Source organism: Cryptomeria japonica, chromosome 8 (genome assembly GCF_030272615.1).
Source record: "Cryptomeria japonica chromosome 8, Sugi_1.0, whole genome shotgun sequence".
Taxonomy (NCBI): Eukaryota; Viridiplantae; Streptophyta; class Pinopsida; order Cupressales; family Cupressaceae; genus Cryptomeria; species Cryptomeria japonica.
Window position 1 is genome coordinate 401,495,638 of NC_081412.1, and position 21,343 is coordinate 401,516,980.

Here is a 21,343-nt window from a genome sequence, read left to right on the forward strand (position 1 = left end):
TTATCAAGTTTGATGGTGTGCTTGGATCTCTGATATTATCAAGTTTGTTGGTGCGCTTGGAAATCTTATTTAGAATGGATATTATGACTCAGTAATCTGCAGTTTTGTCACAGTAACATATATGTTTGCAGGATTGTTGAAGGAAATCACAGAGATATAATTCAGTTTATTTACATTTCTTCATCATTCAGTACTAGCGTATATTGTAATGTTTTCAGATCTTGTACTGATCATGTAATGATAGTTTGACAAGTAATTATTTTGAAGTTCTTGGAGATTGATTGGGTTGGTGCCCTGAATGTTAATGAGTTGATGCTCATGTTGTAAGAGTTGGTGCTCTTGTTGAAAGGGTTGGTGCCCTTGGTGCTTTGTAATCAGATTTCCTTGTGAGGCCGGATTAGGAAGGCCCTAGCGGCATTTCTCACTGCGGTTTTCCTACATTGGATTTCCACGTAAAATTTGTGTGTTGTGCTCTTGCTGGTGTATCTTTTTGGTTTCTGCTGTTGCATCTTTCATATCTTACATTTTTCAGATTAAAGTTTAGCAAAAACTTTAAGCTGTTAAAAGGATTAAACTTTTGTTTGTACCACTGATTCCAAAACACAGACCAGCAACATAAAATCACACTAAAATGCTCATAACTCTTCCAAAACTCGATGGAATGACTTGAAACTAAGTGCAAATGATCCCTAGAGAGGAGGCATCCAAGCCAAGACCAACAACCAGCTGCAAATCTTATTAAACCATTAATGCACGCTTTCCAAGGCATTCACAGACATGGTACGACCTGGTAAGGAGGGTGATTTGCAATATAAAATTCAAAACTTCGAATTAACCTCTGATAATTAGCAAATGGGATCGCCTAGTCCTTGGGAAAATAAAGGGAAAATACCCAAAAGCAACAAAAACTCCCTCGCAGACTTATGATGGAAAACCCACTTCAACTCTACAATCAACTGACAACCTGGAAACTCACAAACACCCCCAAAACACATCAAAAAACATCAAATGTCACTACAACAATGAACTCCATCTGTTCTTCAGTGTAAAGAACAGTCTCACAATCTCAACTAGTTGCTATCTCTCAAGCAAGAAGCTAAGAACCAACTAGGAGGTATGCATTCCTCGAAGCAATCAATCTAAATTTCGGTAGCACTTCGTTGCAATATTCATGGATACCAAAAACAAGAGCCTAACACTCTTATTTATAACCTTTGAAGCTCCAAATTCAAATTCAAATTACCTCCCAAATGGATGCCAAATCCAAATGCACATTCATTTCTCTATAATTTGTAATTTGCATTTCATTTCTCTCGCCCATCACAAGGAGGCAAATATACTTTATAAAAAATATCAATAAAGTGTATTATGGTGTCCAAAGTAAATAAGTGAATTATTTCATAAAATTAACTTATTTCTTCCTAAGGCATCCATCTTGCCTTTTTAATAATTCACTTATAAGATACTTTTCCTCAACCATGAATTCGCCCAACATAAGCTCAAACTTGCCAAAATAGCTCCAAAAATGCTAGAAGACCAATTGCTCAAACTGACCTGCCGGGAATAGCCATCTGAACAAACCTGTTGAAACCCTGCTAAAATTAGCACTGCTAAAAAATAGCACTTACTAAAAATAGTGTGTCCAAATGCATTTTAACCACATTTTAAGCAGCCGTCGCAACTTACTAAAAATAGTAAGACCGAAAAAGTCCTTAGATTCATTTGCATGTCACACCATTGCGAAGCTCTCTAAAAACCCAGAAAAACTCGGAGAAATGAGCTGACCTCGCCCCCACTTACTAAAAATAGTAAGTTTACCAAACTCCACTGATTGCTACGCATGTACCATCATTGCGAAGCTTTCAAAAAACCCAGAAGGAATGCAGAATCAAAACTGTGAAAATCCAACATGCAGGCTGCCAAACTTCCATAGAATCCTCCTAGAAAATAGGAAACCCTAATTTTTGCTCCCGACTAGCCTACGGGTCTCCGAAATAGGCTAACGGCCAACTGAATTGATTACTGCTGAGAAGGGGACATTACATGAACATTTGGATCTCATAAGCATACAACTATTTTATCTAGTGAATTCGATGCCAATCTTCTGTAGCATAAGGTTGATGGAGTGGATAGCACAAGGTGTCCAAAATATGTGAATAAGACTCAACCAATAAACTAGCTACTCTACAATTTTTGGTGTTGTCCATTATGACTTGAACAACATTTAGACTACCTTCCTCAATGGTTGTCGTGAAGATGGTAGCAATAAAGGTACCATCCTTCACCTCCCCCTCAATCCATTGTTCCCAAAAACATTACCTTTTAAAAAGACATTGAACAACATTGATCAATGGCTAACTTTTTGCATCCTTCCATCCATTAGAAATAGACACTCCTCTCTCAACCCATGAATCCCTTATGGGTTTCACTAAATTCTTTACAAACTACACCTCCTTTTCCTTAAGGTGGTAACCTTCTCAAAACCTAGGCCCTCGTACCCTTTTAGAGCCTCATTACTTGTTCTCACCATTGTTGTCATTATGGTGAACACACAACATTAGAAGTCAATTCATTTTCATTGATACATCCGGCAATGTGTTGATTGACGATCTCTTAAGACTCATTGTGAAATGACATTTTCAATGGTCCCTTTGGTCTCTTATGTAACAATTAAAGGTTGTTCTCTAGGTGTGCCAAAAATAGGTGGTTCTCTACCACAAGTTCAAGATTAGAGGGGGGAGGACGGAGCCTCACTCCTCAAGATTCTTTCTTTGCAAAAAGATGATTTGATCTACAACATGCTACTTCATAATGTTTTCTCTTACTAAAATATGTTGACTTTCTCTAATGGAATGGCCATTTGAAAATGATCCTCAAAACAGAAAAGCTTAATGGTGCAGCCTCCTCCAAAAGACATTTTAGAAATGTCACTAAAATTAGAAAAAATTGCAAAATTTAGCAAATCCTCCTAAAAATTCTGCCAAATGTAGAAAGCTACCAACTTCAAAGGGTTGTCAGTGGACTACATTGTTCATCTCCATATAGTGCTCAATAAGGTGTGGAAGTGCTCAAAGGCATGACTTAATGGAAATGCTCAAAGGCATGACTCAAGACAACCTTTCAAGAGAAATACAAGTAAAGAAGATATGGAAGTGTTCATAACATGACTCATGGAAGTGCTCGTAGGCACAACTCAAGATACCCTCCTTGATTAAACATTAGGTGACCCCGTCAAATTTTGACACTTTATAACTTAGTGCTTTTTACAATGCATCAAAGTCTAATGGATGGAAAATGTCAAAACATTAACTCTTGCAAAAAGCGGTGCTCAATTTCGAGCTACTGATCAAAGGTTATTAAGAAAACAATTTCTTGTTAAAAGACCTATTTTTTATACATTTGCACAAGAAATCAGAAAAAAATGCCTACTATGAGGTCAAACCTAGGCTTCCAACTACTTGTTGGAATCGACATGAATTGAGTGTCACAACGGCCATCCCCACGTGAAAAAAAACCCTTCCATTTGCAAATTATGCAAAAAGGGAAAAAAGCCCTTTTCAATCACTTGAACAAAAGGTTAACAAGTAATGTTAACAACTAATGTTTTATGTACATTAAATGTTGACATTTAATGATTCTTAACCATTTTAGAGAAATAAAATGAAGAGGACAATTGCATAACAACTCCTTGAAGGCGTGGAAGGAAGTGTGGAAGGTCATGGAGAAGTTGGTGGAGTGTAGATTTAAAAGTGCAACAATTGGAGAGAGACTGCATGAAGTATCTTTGTTGCCAACTATTGATGTGGCGCCTTGTTGGCTGAATATAGTGACGCAAGGCTGAGTTGACTTGGTCTTTAGTGCCAAATGGTTGAAACCTTTTTTGTGCTAGGTGCTATAAGTGGTAATGGTGGCATGTGAGAGATGTTGGTGTGTTTGTTAATGCAGAAGATTGAGGTGTAGTGATTCGAACTTTGAACTAGTCAAAGTGCTAGAAACACTACATTTGTTGCAAAACAAACTCACCTTTAATGTTGAACGTCATGCCACCTCTTGCTGTGCACATCATAAAATTTGGACTTGATTATTGTTATCTGCTGCCTACACATTCTCTAGAGCAGCGCGTTGAGCTAGAACATTAAGAGCGGACTTTGAATTTTTTTGGCACAGCATCCCACCCTTGCCATGGAAGCTTTTCTTCACACCTTAATGTGCAGTGCGATGTGAACAGTGGACAAAAAAAATTCGATGTGTAATGTTGTGTTCTTCTAGTTCATGTGCTTCTCTCGCACCATCCATCCTCCCGATTGGTTTGCAAGACAAGTCAAATGCCTTAAAATCAGTGTTGCTCCATCATGGTGAGGCATGCAAATATTTAAGTATTCATGGATGCTTCCAATTCCCAAGCACAAATAGCAATCTCCTTGGCACTTAAGACTTTCATGACCGCCACATGCACACAAAGATTCTCACCCAGCACTAACCTTTTGGCTATCCACAGAAAAAAAAACTCACAGGAAGAAAAAGACACTGACCAATTTTAGTGGTCTTCCAAGAAAGGCTACGCACTGCTATGCCTCTAAAAACATGTCCTCACATCTATGACTCGAAGAAGACCCTTGCTGTGGATACCTTGATGAAGGCATGGTACTGGTGGCATCCAGAATGTAGTTTGGGACCTCTTCACACTGGCCCTTCTCTGCTCACTCAAGTGACAAGTACAAGATGGGATTAGAGAGACCGCTAACTATAGAAAAACAACTAAACCTTCCCTTGTCCATTACGTTAAAGCTGCAGCAGCCAAAGACTAGAGTAACATTGACACATAAAGGCTTACCGGTCCAACTGAATCATATGGCTATATATCCTCCACAACAAGACTTCATCACACCAGGATGGATGCTCATGCAAACCTCAATGCTACACCACTTCTGATCTCAGATTGCCTCCACACTAGATCATCTTCACATACGCATTAAAATGCAGTTAGGGTATAGAACACCTCTAATATTGTCTATGTGAGTCTCAAATGACATACAATGCCTTCAAAAACCATCCTTAACAGATCATGCAATCTATGGTGGATCGGACTCATATGCTTAGAGTAGCTTAATGAGGAACTCTTGATTAGGCTAGGTGCAGTCTGGGAAGGGTTTTGCTAGCATGGCTCTTATACCATGTTGGGATTTTCAAGATCAACAAGCAAAAACCAAACTTCAACAAACTTATGAGCACACAAAAAAGCCAAATGAATATTATCATAGAGTTAAGTAAAATGTACATAAATGCTAGCATATATGGGCAAGCTAGATGAGATAGACAAGTTGGATACAACAACTAACTCACTCTCCAAAGATGGGACACTTGTGAGCACACTTGACAAGTGAAGTGAGCAAGTGACTAATGTACATGCAATAGGTGTCTCACTAAGTGAGGACACATGTCTCAAGTAGATGAGGTGAGAGTGAGACAAAATGCTAAAAGTCCCTAAGTGGAGACTTAAGCAATATGAATATGACTATCTCTAGGAATGCCAATAGCTAGCTAGTTTGATAAAGTCATTATTTACACCAACAAAAAGGTTACAAATGGTGTAAGCAGTCAGCTCCTGATAAAACGGACATCTCCTCCAGGTCCCCAAGTTCTCACGACATCCTCCAAACCGCCAAGGACATATTACCATGGAAGACTGAAATTTTAATGAGTTGAAGATGTTGTGGATTTAGATGTATAAGTTGCCATGTCCAAAATTGATCATGACAGACATTGGACCAATTTGACAGTTTTGTGACACAAACTGATAACATGATTGTCGTTGGTTAATGAAATTTCGCAGTCCTCATTTGTTTCAATGATATTTATTGCTCATGTTCATAACATTTAAAATGGACTGTATAGATGTCAATGAAGTGGCACATTGATATTGACAAGCCTATAGGAATTATGTAGAGTTAAATCTCTTTTCATAGTTTAACTTTTGGATAATCTTAAAATTTAAAACCGTCAATCTCATAGTTCTCATGGTTTTATAATAACGTATAAGATAGCTAATAAAATAACGTACTAAGGATGTGTAACATTAATATATACATCATTTATGTTTATAATTAATGAATCAAGTGGCCAATCACCAAAGTCAGTTATCCATATGACAGTGGAAGGCAAAAAAGAATTCATTGACTGGTGAAAGCAACACAAAAAGATTAGTTGAGGCAAAGGATCAGTGTACATGATAAGCTTGAGGAGGATATCAATATCCAATTATCCAGAAATAGATAATAGAATATTGGTTCATTCCTCCCAAACAAAAATTCTTTAGCATACTGTTTATTCATGTTGGTTTGTTTTCTTCAATGCATTGTTGAGTCATTTATCAAATGCAGTAAAATTAAAATTTCTGAAAGAATCTAACAAACTCATCCAAATAGAATCTGTTTGACAAATTCTAGTGAATACTCACCACTAATAGGAACAACAATAGCATCAAGATCTGCCACTTGCTCCAACAATTCCAGAGAGATTGTACCTTGTCCACTGCACAGCCTATAGATTAGATATGTACCAGAAAATAGACAGTTGAGCAATTTATCACTGAATATTTAACATTTTCCGATCATCATTAAAACTAATTTCCACTGATATTTTATGTATTGCTTGTCAAATATTTTCAAATTATGATACAGTATTTTGGTTGTACTTTTTTAGCCCACATCTCCCCCAAACTAAAGAGAAGATTGCTGGTAGTTCAGTATGAAACCCGATATTTGACTCCAACATCGATCTTTTTTTTCTAGTAGCTCCATCTTAGTATACAATAAAGTATAAACAGAACAGGTGCTCAAAAGATTGATTCAAATTTAGAGAAATGAAGTACTAAAAGGGGGCACAGATACCTTATAATACGTCCATCATTAAAGGGGTGGATCAATACAGCACCAGTTTCTTCCTGAACCCTAGCAGCCACACTTTCTCTCGACTCAATCGTGGGTTCACACCAAATGACCTGTCCACCATAACGTCTGACATTTTCTACCTTACATGCTGGAGCAGTTTTTGGGATTACAATATAAGCTGGAGTGCCCCGGATTTTTGCAGCCAAAGCCAATGCTGCTGCATGATTGCCACTTGTTACAAAAATAACAAAAGAATAAGACCATCATTACATGCAACCAGCTATATTTAACAGGATTTTCTTTTAATTCTTCCTTTATTCATTTGCATTTGAATTCAGAAAAAGATTTGAGAGGCCTTATTTTCTTCCAAGGGTTCAGTCCCCAATAACATACACAACTTCCAACTTTTGCACAATAAGATACCTGCTGTGAGTCACAACTCCCCTCTCTACCAAATCCCCTGGAAGAGAAAACACAGCATTGCAAGCACCTCTAAATTTGAAAGCTCCACTGAAGGCAACCAAAATGAAATGGTCAACAGACCAATACAACATTGCAACCAAAGTAAACAACCATGACAAACAGACAATGATTACAAAGGAATAGAGTAGTTCTCCAAATCACCAAGGCAGGAAAGTATGAAAATAAAGAGATTGGTTAATGGCCATATTCATCATTATCCTTATGAACTGTGAAAAGAAGCAGATTCTTACATATCTTGAACTTTTTTCTCACAGCAACCAAAGTAAAGCTTGAAAAATATGTTTTGGTTAAAAATAATTTGAGCTCGTTAAAACTCTTACCCCTTCTGGAAGATTTCACATTTAAAGAAAAGAGTCCTTCCTGCAAGAACATTTAAAGATGTTGAGGATAGAATGGGTGTTTTATCTATATATGGCCCAATACGAACTCTAGCTTCTTGTATTGATAAGATATCTGCAGCATAATTTCCCTGCTGTTTGTGACTTTCCAGTTCTACCACGACTGTTGCCATTTCCATCTACAATCATAAAATGGACAACATGAAAAGACTGCTTATTACTTCAAGGCCTTACATGGATAGAACGCTCACTCAAAAGAGAAACAATATATGCATTTCCTGTAATAGATTGTCTAAGAATCTGTCCGCAGGTATCAATAGGTATCAAATAACTTCCTATAATGATGTAAGGATAAAATTAAACAATGCTGGAATCTCAAATAGAAAATCTAACATGAAATAACAAATTAACCATCATGCAGACTAGAAATTTTGCACATTACTGATGTGATCTTTGATTAGAGGAGACTCAACCTGCTTTTGTCTATAGACAAACTAGTTGGCCTATAGCCAAGACAAATTTTACAAGGTGACACTCTGCCCCATAAAATGCAAATCAATTATTACAGAGCTTTGAAGCTAGCATAGATAATGAAATATCTCAAGTAACACTTATTCCATTGTGTAGTCTGATGTTGATTGTGCTCACCACAAAATAATCAATTTCATGCTTCAAATATTCTTAGGAACTGTGTTTTTCAGACTACAAAAACTAATTATTAGACCAAATTCAGTTTATAAAGATTGATTCTATGCATTCATAATTCAAGTAAAAGGAGTTATGAAAGATGCCGACTACTGAATGTAGCAATCTGACTTAGTTTTCTGATTCTGAATCCTTTGGCCAGCAGTAGAGAAAATTGGTTGTGTATGTTTGTTTTGTGGTTTTAAACTTTTTTTTGTGTTTTTGAAATGTATATATGCCTTGGAATTTAGGTAATGCAATTGAAAGACAATGACAAAACATGAACTAATTACTGAAATTAAATTTCAGATTGACTGATTTTCTAACAGCAAATAACAAAAGCCAATAAATAATGGAATTCATCAAAGATGTGCCAAAATTGGCCTACCAGAGATCCAACACCCTGCCTAGAGGGCTGCTTTATTAGCTTAAATGAATCCAGGTGCTGCTACAAGAGCTACCAATGAGTCCTAACTGCTCCAATGAGTTTTATTCCTCTAAATAATAATTACCAAAAACAAATCTAACATAAATAGACCAAACTGCTACTATTTCCTTCAAGCCCCTAGGAGACTTCACTGAAAATGGACAATTTTCCACACTGATTTGCTCATATCTCTCTCCAGTGACATCATAAGCCTGAAAGAATGATTGCAATCTTTATTCCTACTGCTGACAATGATATTTTCACAAAAAACCCAAAGGTAAACCCTTCAATTTATTTTTTATGAATTCCAAGAAAGGAAGGTACGGCTGGCCCTGGAATGGTACAGCTAGCTTCAAGGAGTGGAAAGCTTGCTGTCCAAACCCTCTCCTTGCTGCCTTCGCTGATAAATCACACAGTTTGGTCCTCCAATGACCTGAATTACTGAAAATAGTGCCAAATCAAGTAGGGGCTACGTCCAACCTATGAGAATAAGGGAGATTTCATTCCCAAATCCTTACCAAAACCTGCAGATCTGAATTTGCAGAATAGCCCAACTATGAAGATGAAGAAAATAATCCAAGAATGCCAAAAGATGAGTACCAAAACCAAATATAATAGCCTGCAAACCTAATCGAACTCCTAAAGGCATCAAAAGAAGATTCCAATGGAATCTGTCCTCTCCCTCATAAGTTCGATTTGCTAAAGGGTCCACATCACATTAAAATTAACCACCTTTTAATAAATTACTTTTTCACCTAGGGGGTCGTGACATGGGAAAAGTTATAAAGTCATTTATTAAAATATAAAGTAACTTATAAGTCACTTTAATTTACTTTTTCCAAAGTTAGAAAAAAGTAACTTTATAACTTAATATTATAAAGTTTTATTAATAATGGCTCACCAAAGCAAAATTTGTCTAAGTATTTGTCCCCTTTGGCTAATCAATCATCCCCGTACACTGCGAATTTGCCTACGGAGATGGCTAACAGGCAAAACTATAGAACTGAGTGATCACAGGAAAAATGGGGACATTACAGTCCTCCCTTCCCAGAAATTGCTTGTCCACAAGCAATGCCTCCATGTACCACCACCATCCCATACAAGCCGTACATAAAATACTGAATGCCCCTGCTATTCTAGTCTAACATGGATGTTACGCAATAACAGGCGGTGATCCATGAGGAACAAAGTACCCAGCAAGCCAACATCCCGATCCCATACCAATGCGAGATATGCAGCGCCATCCAACCGCTGCGCCACTCTAGTATCAACATCGGTACCCTCGCAATGTAACCACTCATCATAAGTCCAGAGGATGAATGTACTATATATGTCAATGCTAAGATTCCAGGATATTCTCGGCAAAGATCCATCATGCATATGATGTACCCCTCTAAACATAAAAGTAAATACATACTGCCGAAGCATCACGAAGAAGTCCATAGCAACAATCCTGGAACCTGATACTCTCTGGTGTGACAGAATAAAAAACATGCTCATCCATCGCATGCAAGCCTCGAAGACTCCCGACCATACAACTATCTGATCCATCCAAGCAAAACTGATCAAACATCTCAAACCATCACGCAACTTATGGAAGTCTACGTGAAGCGATGTACCAAACACATCAATACCCGGGTCCCACATAAATATATATATCCTAGTATATGTGATGTAGAAGAGTATCATATCATCACCATCACTAGCACATAACCATTTGTGTATGTAGGACATCAAAACTATGTGGGTGTGATATTCCGCATGCTCAAATCCCAACGCCAATGGTCATCCTATCTTGCTGTAATAACTCTGACTAGCAACATGAATGATCGCAAACCGGTCATCCAACCAATGCCTATCAAAGAATACCCAAGAGGAATACCCCTCAATAATCTCGTGCTGAAACATTGATGTAATCAATGCCAAACCTAGGAAGGGTATATGACTCTGGCTTGGACAACTACCTGTCCATAAGGTGTCGAAGATCGTGGAGTCACTGATCAACAAGAACGTCGTTGCCATGTCAAGAGAATCAGATGATAAACTGACCAATGGAGTATGTATGTCATACCTACTCAACAAAGTCCTCTCTAAGGTAACAGCTCCACTAAGAGAGACATCAATAGGACCACTACTAGCATCATGAAGCTGATCCACTACATATTCTGCATCTCGCAACATGTGACCCTCAATACCCATTGAGTCAAAAGGAGTGATCCCAATCCTCAAATAGGAGACACTGCCAAAATCATCATGTACCACGACAATAGGGCTATCCTCAGAATCACCTGATGCAACAGATGGCCCTATGCTACTCTCCACTAAAGCACTCATCCCATATATGTCATTTGCTCCAGTCGATGTATGGATGTAGCCACATCCTCCATGTGTTCACTACTGCTACCAGTGGGTGTATGCTCATCATTAGTATATGTCATAGGAATTGGAACTATACCTATGGATGGTGAATACTGTGCCAACCTCAACTCAACGGTAAGTTCCTCAATCTGGAACTGGGACTCTTGAAGGGTTGTCTAAGTGTTCTTCAAGGAGTCCATGGCGACCTCAAGCTCATATGTGAGCTCATCAACCTCCTCTTCCTTTCCCTCTAAAGCATCATAATAGATTCCATCGAGCATGAGAAGATGATCTCTATCTAATAATAGTTGTAGATAATTTCTCTTCATTACCCCAACTGCTTCCCTCAGTGCCTGAAATTTTGTAAGGGAAAGTCCACCATCACGGTGCTCATGTGCCTGGTGTCCACAAACAATGTACCACCAACTGCTGAACAACATCAAAGTGTTCTAAGGCTGAAGCAATCATGCCTTTGTTCACCTTCAATTGTCCTGCCAAATTATGAGGATTATGAAACTCATCACCCCAATACAATTTTCCTGGTTTGTCATTTGTACTATGGTATGAGGCTGAGTCATCATCACTATCCGTTTGGTAAACACCCTCCAGTGTGCTACCAACTTCACACGTATCCTCATTAAGTGTATTGTTGTTATGAACCTCGTGGGGTGGCTCAAATGATAGGCTAGAGGCTGCTGACTTGCCAAGTTTAACATACACCACCCCTATCAAGATAGACTCACACATCCGTCAAACTCTCCTCGGAACCATCACCATTAGGCACATTTTTTGTTTTGTTCCCAGCTTCTAAGGTCTGATTTGAAAAATCAGACTCATTATGCCATCTATCTTCAATATCAAACGCATCAGTAACACCCAAACAATGAGTGTTTGCATTAGATAACCCCTCACAACCATCATCCTCATGTACCAAAGCATCTAAATCATGATTATGCTCAGTAGTAAGACTGCTGTCATAAAAGTCAAGGCTGCTATGGCTTGTTTTCCCTTGGCATCCCTCTTGTTTAACACTCATATCTTGCGTGCCAACTGTAGGAATCCCTCCTACAACTTCCTCCTCATGTGCCATGACCTTTGAATCATCATTGTGCTCATATGAAGGACTACTGTTATAAAAATCAGAATGGTTGCCATACCTTTGTGACATGTTTTCAACATTCATAGCTACCACTTCATCCCTTGTAGCATGTTCATCAAATTCCTCATAGAGACTTTTACAAACCTCATTTGTGGATGACTCAATTGATTCTTCTCCTTTTCTGTGCAGCTGATATGAATTCATAGCATCTTCAGCTTCATGTGGAATACTCATAAATTGGGTGAAGGTAAGCCTATCCTGTATCTTTTTTGGAAGGGAGCAATACTTATGATAGTAGCTCATGAGTGTATCATTGAATGCTTTAACAGGTGGCCTCCTCCTTGTACTTTTAGATGAAGTTGTACCTCTAGAGTGTCTTGAACTCTTTGAAGGTGTTTGATCAAATTCCCTCCCAACTTGTTTATTTTTACATAACCCTGTCATGATGATTCTTTTTACTGTCCAACTGAAAACCAAATTCAATCACACCAAGTGAATGCAATTACAACCCCACAGACTGGCAGGATTAGGTTCTGATACCATTGAAAGATGCCGACTACTGAATGTAGCAATCTGACTTAGTTTTCTGATTCTGAATCCTTTGGCCAGCGGTAGAGAAAATTGGTTTTGTATGTTTGTTTTGTGGTTTTATGTTTTTTCTGTGTTTTTGAAATGTACATATGCCTTGGAATTTAGATAATGCAATTGAAAGACAATGACAAAACATGAACTAATGACTGAAATTAAATTTCAGATTGAATGATTTTCTAACAGCAAATAACAAAAGCCAATAAATAATAGAATTCATCAAAGATGTGCCAAAATTGGCCTACCAGAGGTCCAACGCCCTGCCTGGAGGGTTGTTGTATTAGCTTAAATGAGTCCAGGTGCTGCTACAAGAGCTACCAATGAGTCCTAATTGCTCCAATGAGTTTTATTCCTCTAAATAATAATTATCAAAAACAAATCTAACATAAATAGACCAACAGCTACTATTTCCTTCAAGCCCCCAGGAGACTTCACTGAAAATGGACAATTTTCCACAAAAATTTGCTCATATCTCTCTCCATTGACATCATAAGCCTGAAAGAATGAGTCCAATCTTTATTCCTACTGCTGACAATGATATTTGCACAAAAAACCCAAAGGTAAACCCTTCAATTTATTTTTTATGAATTCCAGGCAAGGAAGGAAGGTACGGCTGGCCCTGGAATGGTATGGCTGGCTTCAAGGAGTGGAAACCTTGTTGTAAGAACCTCCAATCTGATCAAAACTTGCTGTCCAAACCCTCTCCTTGCTGCCTTAGCTGATAAGTCACACAATTTGGTCCTCCAATGACCTGAATTACTGAAAATACTATCAAATCAGGTAGGGGCTAGGTCCAACCTGTGAGAATAAGGGAGATTTCGTTCCTAAATCCTTACCAAAACCTACAAATCTGAATTTGCAGAATAGCTCCAGCTATGAAGATGAAGAAAATAATCCAAGAATGCCAAAAGATGAGTACCAAAACCAAATATGAGTACCAAATCCAATAATCCAAGAATGCCTCCAAACCTAATCGAACTCCGAAAGGCATCAAAAGAAGATTCCAATGGAGTCTTTCCTCTCCCCCATAAGTTCAATTTGCTCAAGGGTCCACATCACATTAAAATTAACCACCTTTTAATAAATTACTTTTTCACCTAGGGGGTCGTGCAATGGGAAAAGTTATAAAGTCATTTATTAAAATATAAAGTAACTTATAAGTCACTTTAATATAAAGTAACTTATAAGTCACTTTAATTTACTTTTTCCAAATTTAGAAAAAAGTAACTTTATAACTTAATATTATAAAGTTTTATTATTAATGGCTCACCAAAGAAAAATTTGTCTAAGTATTTGTCCCCTTTGGCTAATCAATCACCCCCCTACACTATGAATTTGCCTGTGGAGATGGCTAACAGGCAAAACTATGCAATTGAGTGATCACAGAAAAAATGGGGACATTACAAGTTACAAATGTGTATCTTTCAAATACAAATTATGATTTTATCGCACTTAATTGGCTTAGGCATGTCCTTGGGAGAAGAAAAGATGAATGGGAAGTAAAAGAAAAACTAGATGATATGTCAAGTAAAAGAAAATACGTATCTTTCAAATACAAATTATTAGGGGTAGTGTTGTGACTTTTTCACACATCGCCCCATTGCAAATGGGAACCCCCTCTTTCCTGCTTTTTGGTTTTGCTAGGTTAGGGTTTTTGCAATGAGGTGACAATTTTGAGCTTTAAATGTCCAAGTCTCAACTTTGGATATGGTCATGTTTCCATTTCTTCATGATGCAAGCAATGATAAATCTTTAAGTTTTGAAGTCAATAGGATCAAAATGTTGAAAAGGATGTCAAAATTGTTAAAATGATCCTAAGTGCCAAATTGCCTTAGCTTGGCAATTTATTTTTCTAAGTGTTGAAGTTGCAACTTGCCTTAAAATTTGAGCAAAAAATGATGAAAATGTTGCATATTCATGCAAATTTTGTGTGAAAATGTCAAAAGCCCCTATAGGAGTCGTTTTTCCACTACTAGGAGGTGAAATAAGTCAAAAATGCACAAAGTCTCAATGGAATTCTATTTTCCACCCTTCAAATATTAGGAAAATTCATAAAGTCCCGATGGAAATAGAAATTTTGTTGGCATTCTGGTGCATTTTGTATGACCGGTGAATGAAATGGTTGTCATTGTTGGCAACATCATCTTTTGAGTCTTCATAGTCCGTCGGTAAAGAAATAAAGGATAACCGGTAAAGAACAAGAGTTCTTATTCCTATCGGTAGTAAGTTAACCGGCTAAGCAGAGTGTAGATCGGCTAAGCAGTGAGTAGACCGGTATACAGAGGTTAATCGGCTAAGCAGAGTCTAGACTGGCTAAGCAGTATGTAGACAGGGTAAGCAGAGTATAGACCGACTATGCAGTGAGTAGACTGGCAAATAGGCAGTCAACCGGCCAAGCAGTGAACAGATCAGTACATCGGCATAATAGGAGTCTCAACCAACAGACTTGGAAACATTTAGTTAACATCCAGTTGAACCGGTAGTCAACCAGCGGACTTATCGGCATGAATGACTGTCTTGATCGATATTCCTAGAATGATTTCTGGAGAGTAATTTAAGGCGTAGTAACAGAATTTTGAATGAGATTTTTGGAGGGAAAGTTTGCGCCAGAGCCAAAGGGTAATATATACACATAATTCATTTTGATTATGTTGTTGTTCATGTGAAAAGAGATCTATGAAAGTGAACACAAGGGGAGCAGAACAGAGTGCAGAGCCGAGGGTCAGAGGACCGGCAGAGTGCAGAGCCGAGGGTCAGAGGACCGGCAAAGTGAAGAGTCGAGGATCAGAGAACCGGCAGAGTGCAGAGCCGAAGGTATAAGCAGAAAACCGGTGTTGTGCAAAGCAGACACAACCGGTGCAGATAGAGTATGATTTTCATTGTGATCTGATCAAGCTATCAATAGCTATTCCAGTAGATCATCTTTTTGTTGTTTTCTAACCATTGGAACTCAAATCCCTTAACAAGGTAAACTTTAACAGGTCCCATTGTAAAATCCCTTAACCAGGTGTCATCTTAATTGATGATCCTAAGACCTTTAACAAGGTTACCTCTAACAAGGTAAAGGCACTAACAAGCCTTAATCAAAATCCCTTAACCGAGTGACACCTAACAGTGTCTTTGTAATCTCCTAACAGGGATGGCTCCTCACCGAGCGTACTCCAAAAGAGTACAAATTTTGTGAGTTCCTACTCACATCGTGGTTTTCTCCCATTTGGGTTTCCACGAGATAAATCTTGGTGTCACTGTGTATCTTTTCATGCATGCATATTCTTCTGCAGTAATTGTTTGTATTGATGAATATTAAGTTAGTGCAGACTTGAGTTAAAAGTTTTAATTGTGTAAAATTGGTAAAGTGATGATTCACCCCTCCCCTCTCAACACCGGTTGAAACTAACAATTAGTATCAGAGCTCTAGTCCTTTGAAGTAAAGCTTAATGGCTTGAGGAAAAAGATCATGGAAGATTACCGGTATTAGAAGCAAATTGATGAAGCAAATGAAATTATTGCTCAGCTGAAAGAGAGACTGAGAAAACCTCTTGCTAAAAGAAAGGAACTAGCTCAACAACTAAATGAGAGTCAGGATATCATAGATCAAATCTCTGAACAAAGTGGATCTGAAGAAGCTGAAGAAGCAGTCTCAAAACTCATGGAAAAGAACAAGAAGTTGACTGAAGAAATCACACATCTCAAAAGAGAACATGAAAGTCAGGCCCTGAGAATGACTAAGTTATAGGAAGCCAGTAAAAGTGTTGATGAAAGAAAAAGAGATACGGAAGAAGCTTTGCCAAAAGCTGAAAGAGCCAAAAGGCTTGTTGAAGATGCCCTGAGAGAAAATGATGCAATCATGATTGAAAAAGATGAAGAAATCCAAATTCTCACTCAAGAGAATGAATACATACATAAGCATCTGCATGACAACACAGAGGAAAAGGAGAAGATGATGAAAGAGATTGAACAACTCAAGAGTGAGTTGAAAGTTGAAAATGAGAGAAATGAGAAGCTGAGGAAATTCAACGAAAGCTCTGAGAAGATAGATGAACAGTTGAAAGCTCGGAGAAGAACAAAGGAAACAACCAGACTTGGTTACTCCGGTACAGGTCCTATGGAAACTGGAGAATCATCTAAATCCAAAAAGATGAAGGATGATAAAAGGAACCATTCAGGAGTGAAAGGTATGAGGTCTTCTAAATCTTCTTGTAATCAATGCGGTAAACCGGGTCATAAGTCTGATGTCTGTAGAAATAGACTTTCAACTTTGATGGTTACTGCCATAATTGTCACAAGTATGGTCACACTACTTATGAGTGTAGATCTCAATCTAGCAGCATGTCAAATAGAAGAAAATTTAATGGATATTGCTTTACATGCAATAAATATGGACATAAATCTGAAGAATGCATGTTCAAGTCATATGTATCAAGACCACCATTCAAACCGGTTAGCCCTAATAAAAGGAATAATCAGTTCAATGCCACCTGTTCCACTTGTGGTAATTTTGGTCATGTTGCAGCAAATTGCAAAATGAGAATAGGTCAGAGAAAAAATGCAACACCATGGAGGACAACTAGTATGGCATGTTTCAATTTCCATAAGATTGGTCACTTAGCCAGAGAATGTAGGAACCGATCTTATAACTGGTCTGAAGACATGAACAGGTTTGGCAAGAAAAAAGAGCAAAATGACATGAAAGGAAAGAAGACAATTGAAGAAGTGAGGAATGAAATGAAAAAGACATGGATTACGAAGGAAGAAAGAAAAGAAGGAGAAAGTCATTCTGAAACCAAGTCATCATCCATCGGTGATGGCAATTCCTCTTCAAACTAGACATACCGATGCTCAGGGGGAGCACATATGGTAAGATTACTTTTGAATCCCCTTAACAAATTTATGGTTGTCTATCTGCATAGTTGAGATGCATAAAAGTTAGCCTAAAGTTCTTGTTTGAGAAATGTCTTGTGAGTTAATTGTTTGTGTATCGGTATTGGTATCGATAACAAACAATTGGTAAAAGGTAAATCGGTGTACCTTAAGTTGTAAGTTTCAAAACTAACCGTTGTATCATAACGCCGATAAATATCAACAGATAATTAAGGAGATGTCAATACATTTCACTTACCCTGATTTCTTGTGAACTTTCTCAAGCTCTTGTGCGACCAAAGGCTATTGAAATCTTGCTAAGTGATATTTGTGCGAAAAGTTCAAGCAGAGTGATAGTGGTGTTTGGTATTTTTGAGGAAAAGGTATTCAAACCCCGTTTGAGAAAAATTTGTTTGAAGGTCATCATGGCAGCGCCTATATCGACTCATGTGTTGGTTGAAGCTATTAAAGAACCTCAACCCGAATTCAAGTTGCATCCAACGAAAGCTGGTGAGATTGACATGACTGGTGCCTTATCATCTGTGCCCTCCGGTGTATTATTGGTTGAAGATATTCGCTCCTACATCCATTCCAAGCTTGAAGAACTTGGAGACAAATTCATTCGAAATGAATTTAAAGGGTTCTGTGTTAATGATCAGTTGAAGGCAGAATATTTACCTCTTAAGACCAAGGGTTTGTCGAATGTTGTTGATTTTCCCGATCAGTTTCATGCCGACTAGGTTAGGTATGTATTAAGCAGAGTACATGATCAATTTTTGTGGCTGGAAGCTCAAGCACCGATCAAAATCACAAAGGATGTGATTCGAAGAGTGACAGGGTTTAGCACAACCGGTGAAGCACTAACCCTAAGAACAATTTCATCAACTGAAGTCACTCGGTTAACCAAATCCCGATGTGACAGTAGAGCAATGACAATCACTCATATTGAGGATGCTTAAGTCAGATTTGCTTCTGCAGTACTGGGTTACAAGGTCTATCAATCAAGTCGGATGAATAGTGTGTCAAGCGGTGCTATACATGCTGCCTATCGAATCATCAAGGAGGATGCAACCTATGATATTTGTGAGATGATCAAAAGCCAATTTCTGGTGAACATGGAGAGAATCAAGAAGGACAAGAAGCAATCTTTCAATATGGCTCACTACTGGTATGTATATTTTTCTATGTACAAAACTTCTTTCCCGGTAAGGGTAATATAGTATGGTCTGAAGAAAAACCTATCATGGTTCAGATAGGTGAAATGATTAGGGATTTGAGAGATAGGTTTGGAGAAACAATGTGGGGATACTTTAAGGAATTTCAAATCAAGATGCACAAAAGGGAAAGAATACCAACCGGTATAGTGCGGAAGTACAAAGACAACATTTGCTTTCTTGTAGACACAGATTGTTGCATCATTCAAGCGGTTCAACCCAGAACCTTTTGGGTTCCACCTATGGGTTATGAGGTTGCAGCAGACATTGTTAAAATTCATGTAAACATGCTACTATCCAAACCGGTAGACTAGAAGGCAAAGAGATTTGGAACTTGTGAGGAGGCAAGCTCCAAAATAAAACAGGAACTTCAAGTGCCAATTATGAAAAGATAAGTAAGAAGAATGATTGATACTCTTGACAAAAAATATGGAGGTGAAGCATCTGGTGCCACTACCTCCACCGGTACTAGTGAACAAACAGGGGTCAAACCTAATAAAGATGAAGAACTAACAAGTGAAAAGAAGAAAGTGTCAAAGACAAAACCCAAGGGGACTGCAGCTACCAAGCCAGCAACATATACAAAAGAAAAGGACATAGGTACTCCTGTATCTTCACCAAGTAAAGATAGACCGGTAGGAGTAACTTATACCAGAAAGAAGAAGAGTGCAGGAAGAGTTGATACAAAGGCTGAAAAGAAGCCCAAAAAGGATGAAAAAGAGGGTGATAACACTGACACCCAATCAGATGTGGAAATTAAAGAGGTTAGAAGAAGTGGAAGAAACATAGCTCCAACAGTTGATGAATTGTTCCATGGGATCAAAGAATTTGGAGGTCTATCTGGTATTGTGAAAACATATTCCCTCTGTCATGAAGAAGACAAAAGAAGAATTGAGGAAGCCGTGATCTGGAACTTGCACAAGTTTTGTAGAACTCCCAACGAATTATATGGAATAATCCCATCATATTTGCAAGATCAAATTGAAGGGAGATGGAAAACAACTCTAGCCATTGAGAAAGAGCACAGGATAAAAGCACTCATGGAAGTGCAACATGATTTAGATCTTGATCAAGCTTCATTAGTAGCTGAAGCATGCATTCAACATTTTAAGAAAAGAAATAGAACAAGGTGAGTGGCTATAGGTGAAGTTGAAGCGGTACATGAAGAAAGTGTTGCCTTGTGGAAAACAATCATGAATCAACAAGAGGAAGCTGAAGAAGAAATAGCAAAGGGAAAAAAACAGGACCAAGGTGCAGCTACCCTTGACAAAGAGAAAGGTAAAGACAAAGACTCTACTGAAGGTTTTGATGTTTTCTCGGTTGAGGACATCATAGGAAATGTAGTGTCAGACATTCCCAATCTGACAAAGGATGTCGAGCAACCGGTTCACACTACACTGGTGAAGGGAGTTGATCAAACTAAGCATCCCAGTCAAGATGAAGTGACAATTGAAGACATTCCTTATGAAGATACACCCCACAGAACTTCATTGACACCAAATCCTATTCTGACAAAAAAAGGCAAAGAGGAAGGGGAGAAAGTAGAGGATAAGAGAGCAGTGATGGATACTCCTCCGGCAAAGAGGAAGTTAGACTTAGAAAAGGAAAGTGAAAAGAAGAAAGTAAAACTCACCACTGCAGCCAATTCTGAGGTTGAGACTGTAGAAAAGGAAGATGAAATAGAGGAAGAAGAGGAAGAATCGGTCATTGATATAAAGAAAATGACTCCCAAGCAATTGATGAAAGTCTCAAAAAAACTGAAAATTCAAGATATAAAGAAAATAACTCCCAAGCAATTGATGAAAGTCTCAGAAAAACTGAAAATTCAAGTTGAAAAGGCTAAATTGAGAGCAAAGAAAAAGAAGGCAAGAATTCTCAATTCTGCCAAGACAATTCTATCTGACCTAATTCCTGACATTGTTGTTGATGACAATGCACCCATCATTGATCAGTTGGGCACTCTTGTAACAACAATCGGTTCAGAGGCAACCGATCTGGAAAAGGTTGCAGTAAGACAATATGAATCAAAGAGAGGAGAAAAGCTAATGGAACAAATATCAATTGGAAACGTTGCCCTCTCCAACCGCACAAAAGAGGTGAAGGATATACTATAGGAAGTTGGCCAATTATTGGTCAAATCTTCAAGTTTTACTAATTTAATCAGAGATCTAGAAGATAAAAGAACTCAGACTCAAAGAGAAATTCAAGATTTGATAGGCTCTTTTGATCCTCTTACCAGCTCAGCATCAACTTTTAGTGGCAAGGTCAAACTGCTCAATCATGAAATCAAAAGGTTGAAAGAAGAAGAGGACAAACGAGGTCTTAGTTTGTTAGAGCTACAATGCTACCTGGCACCAATTATTGATTTCATGCAAATGAATGTTAAAGAAGCAGAATGCCTC

At 38.1% G+C, this 21,343-nt stretch overlaps 1 protein-coding gene across 7 annotated transcripts in view; it reads right to left on the bottom strand.

The window, feature by feature from the left end:
* LOC131079452 (serine racemase) overlaps nt 1-21,343 on the bottom strand; it is an 86,283-nt gene that overhangs the window by 22,308 nt on the left and 42,632 nt on the right. For 6 of the 7 annotated variants that reach the window (XM_058017408.2, XM_058017406.2, XM_058017411.2 and 3 more), the window contains exons 2-5: nt 7,694-7,890; nt 7,314-7,400; nt 6,891-7,121; nt 6,458-6,531 (exon numbers count right to left, since the gene is read on the bottom strand). In XM_058017408.2, the coding sequence (XP_057873391.2) occupies nt 6,458-6,531; nt 6,891-7,121; nt 7,314-7,400; nt 7,694-7,890 (589 nt within the window). The remainder of the gene's footprint in view (nt 1-6,457; nt 6,532-6,890; nt 7,122-7,313; nt 7,401-7,693; nt 7,891-21,343) is intronic. The other variant, XM_058017412.2, reaches the window with a different exon arrangement.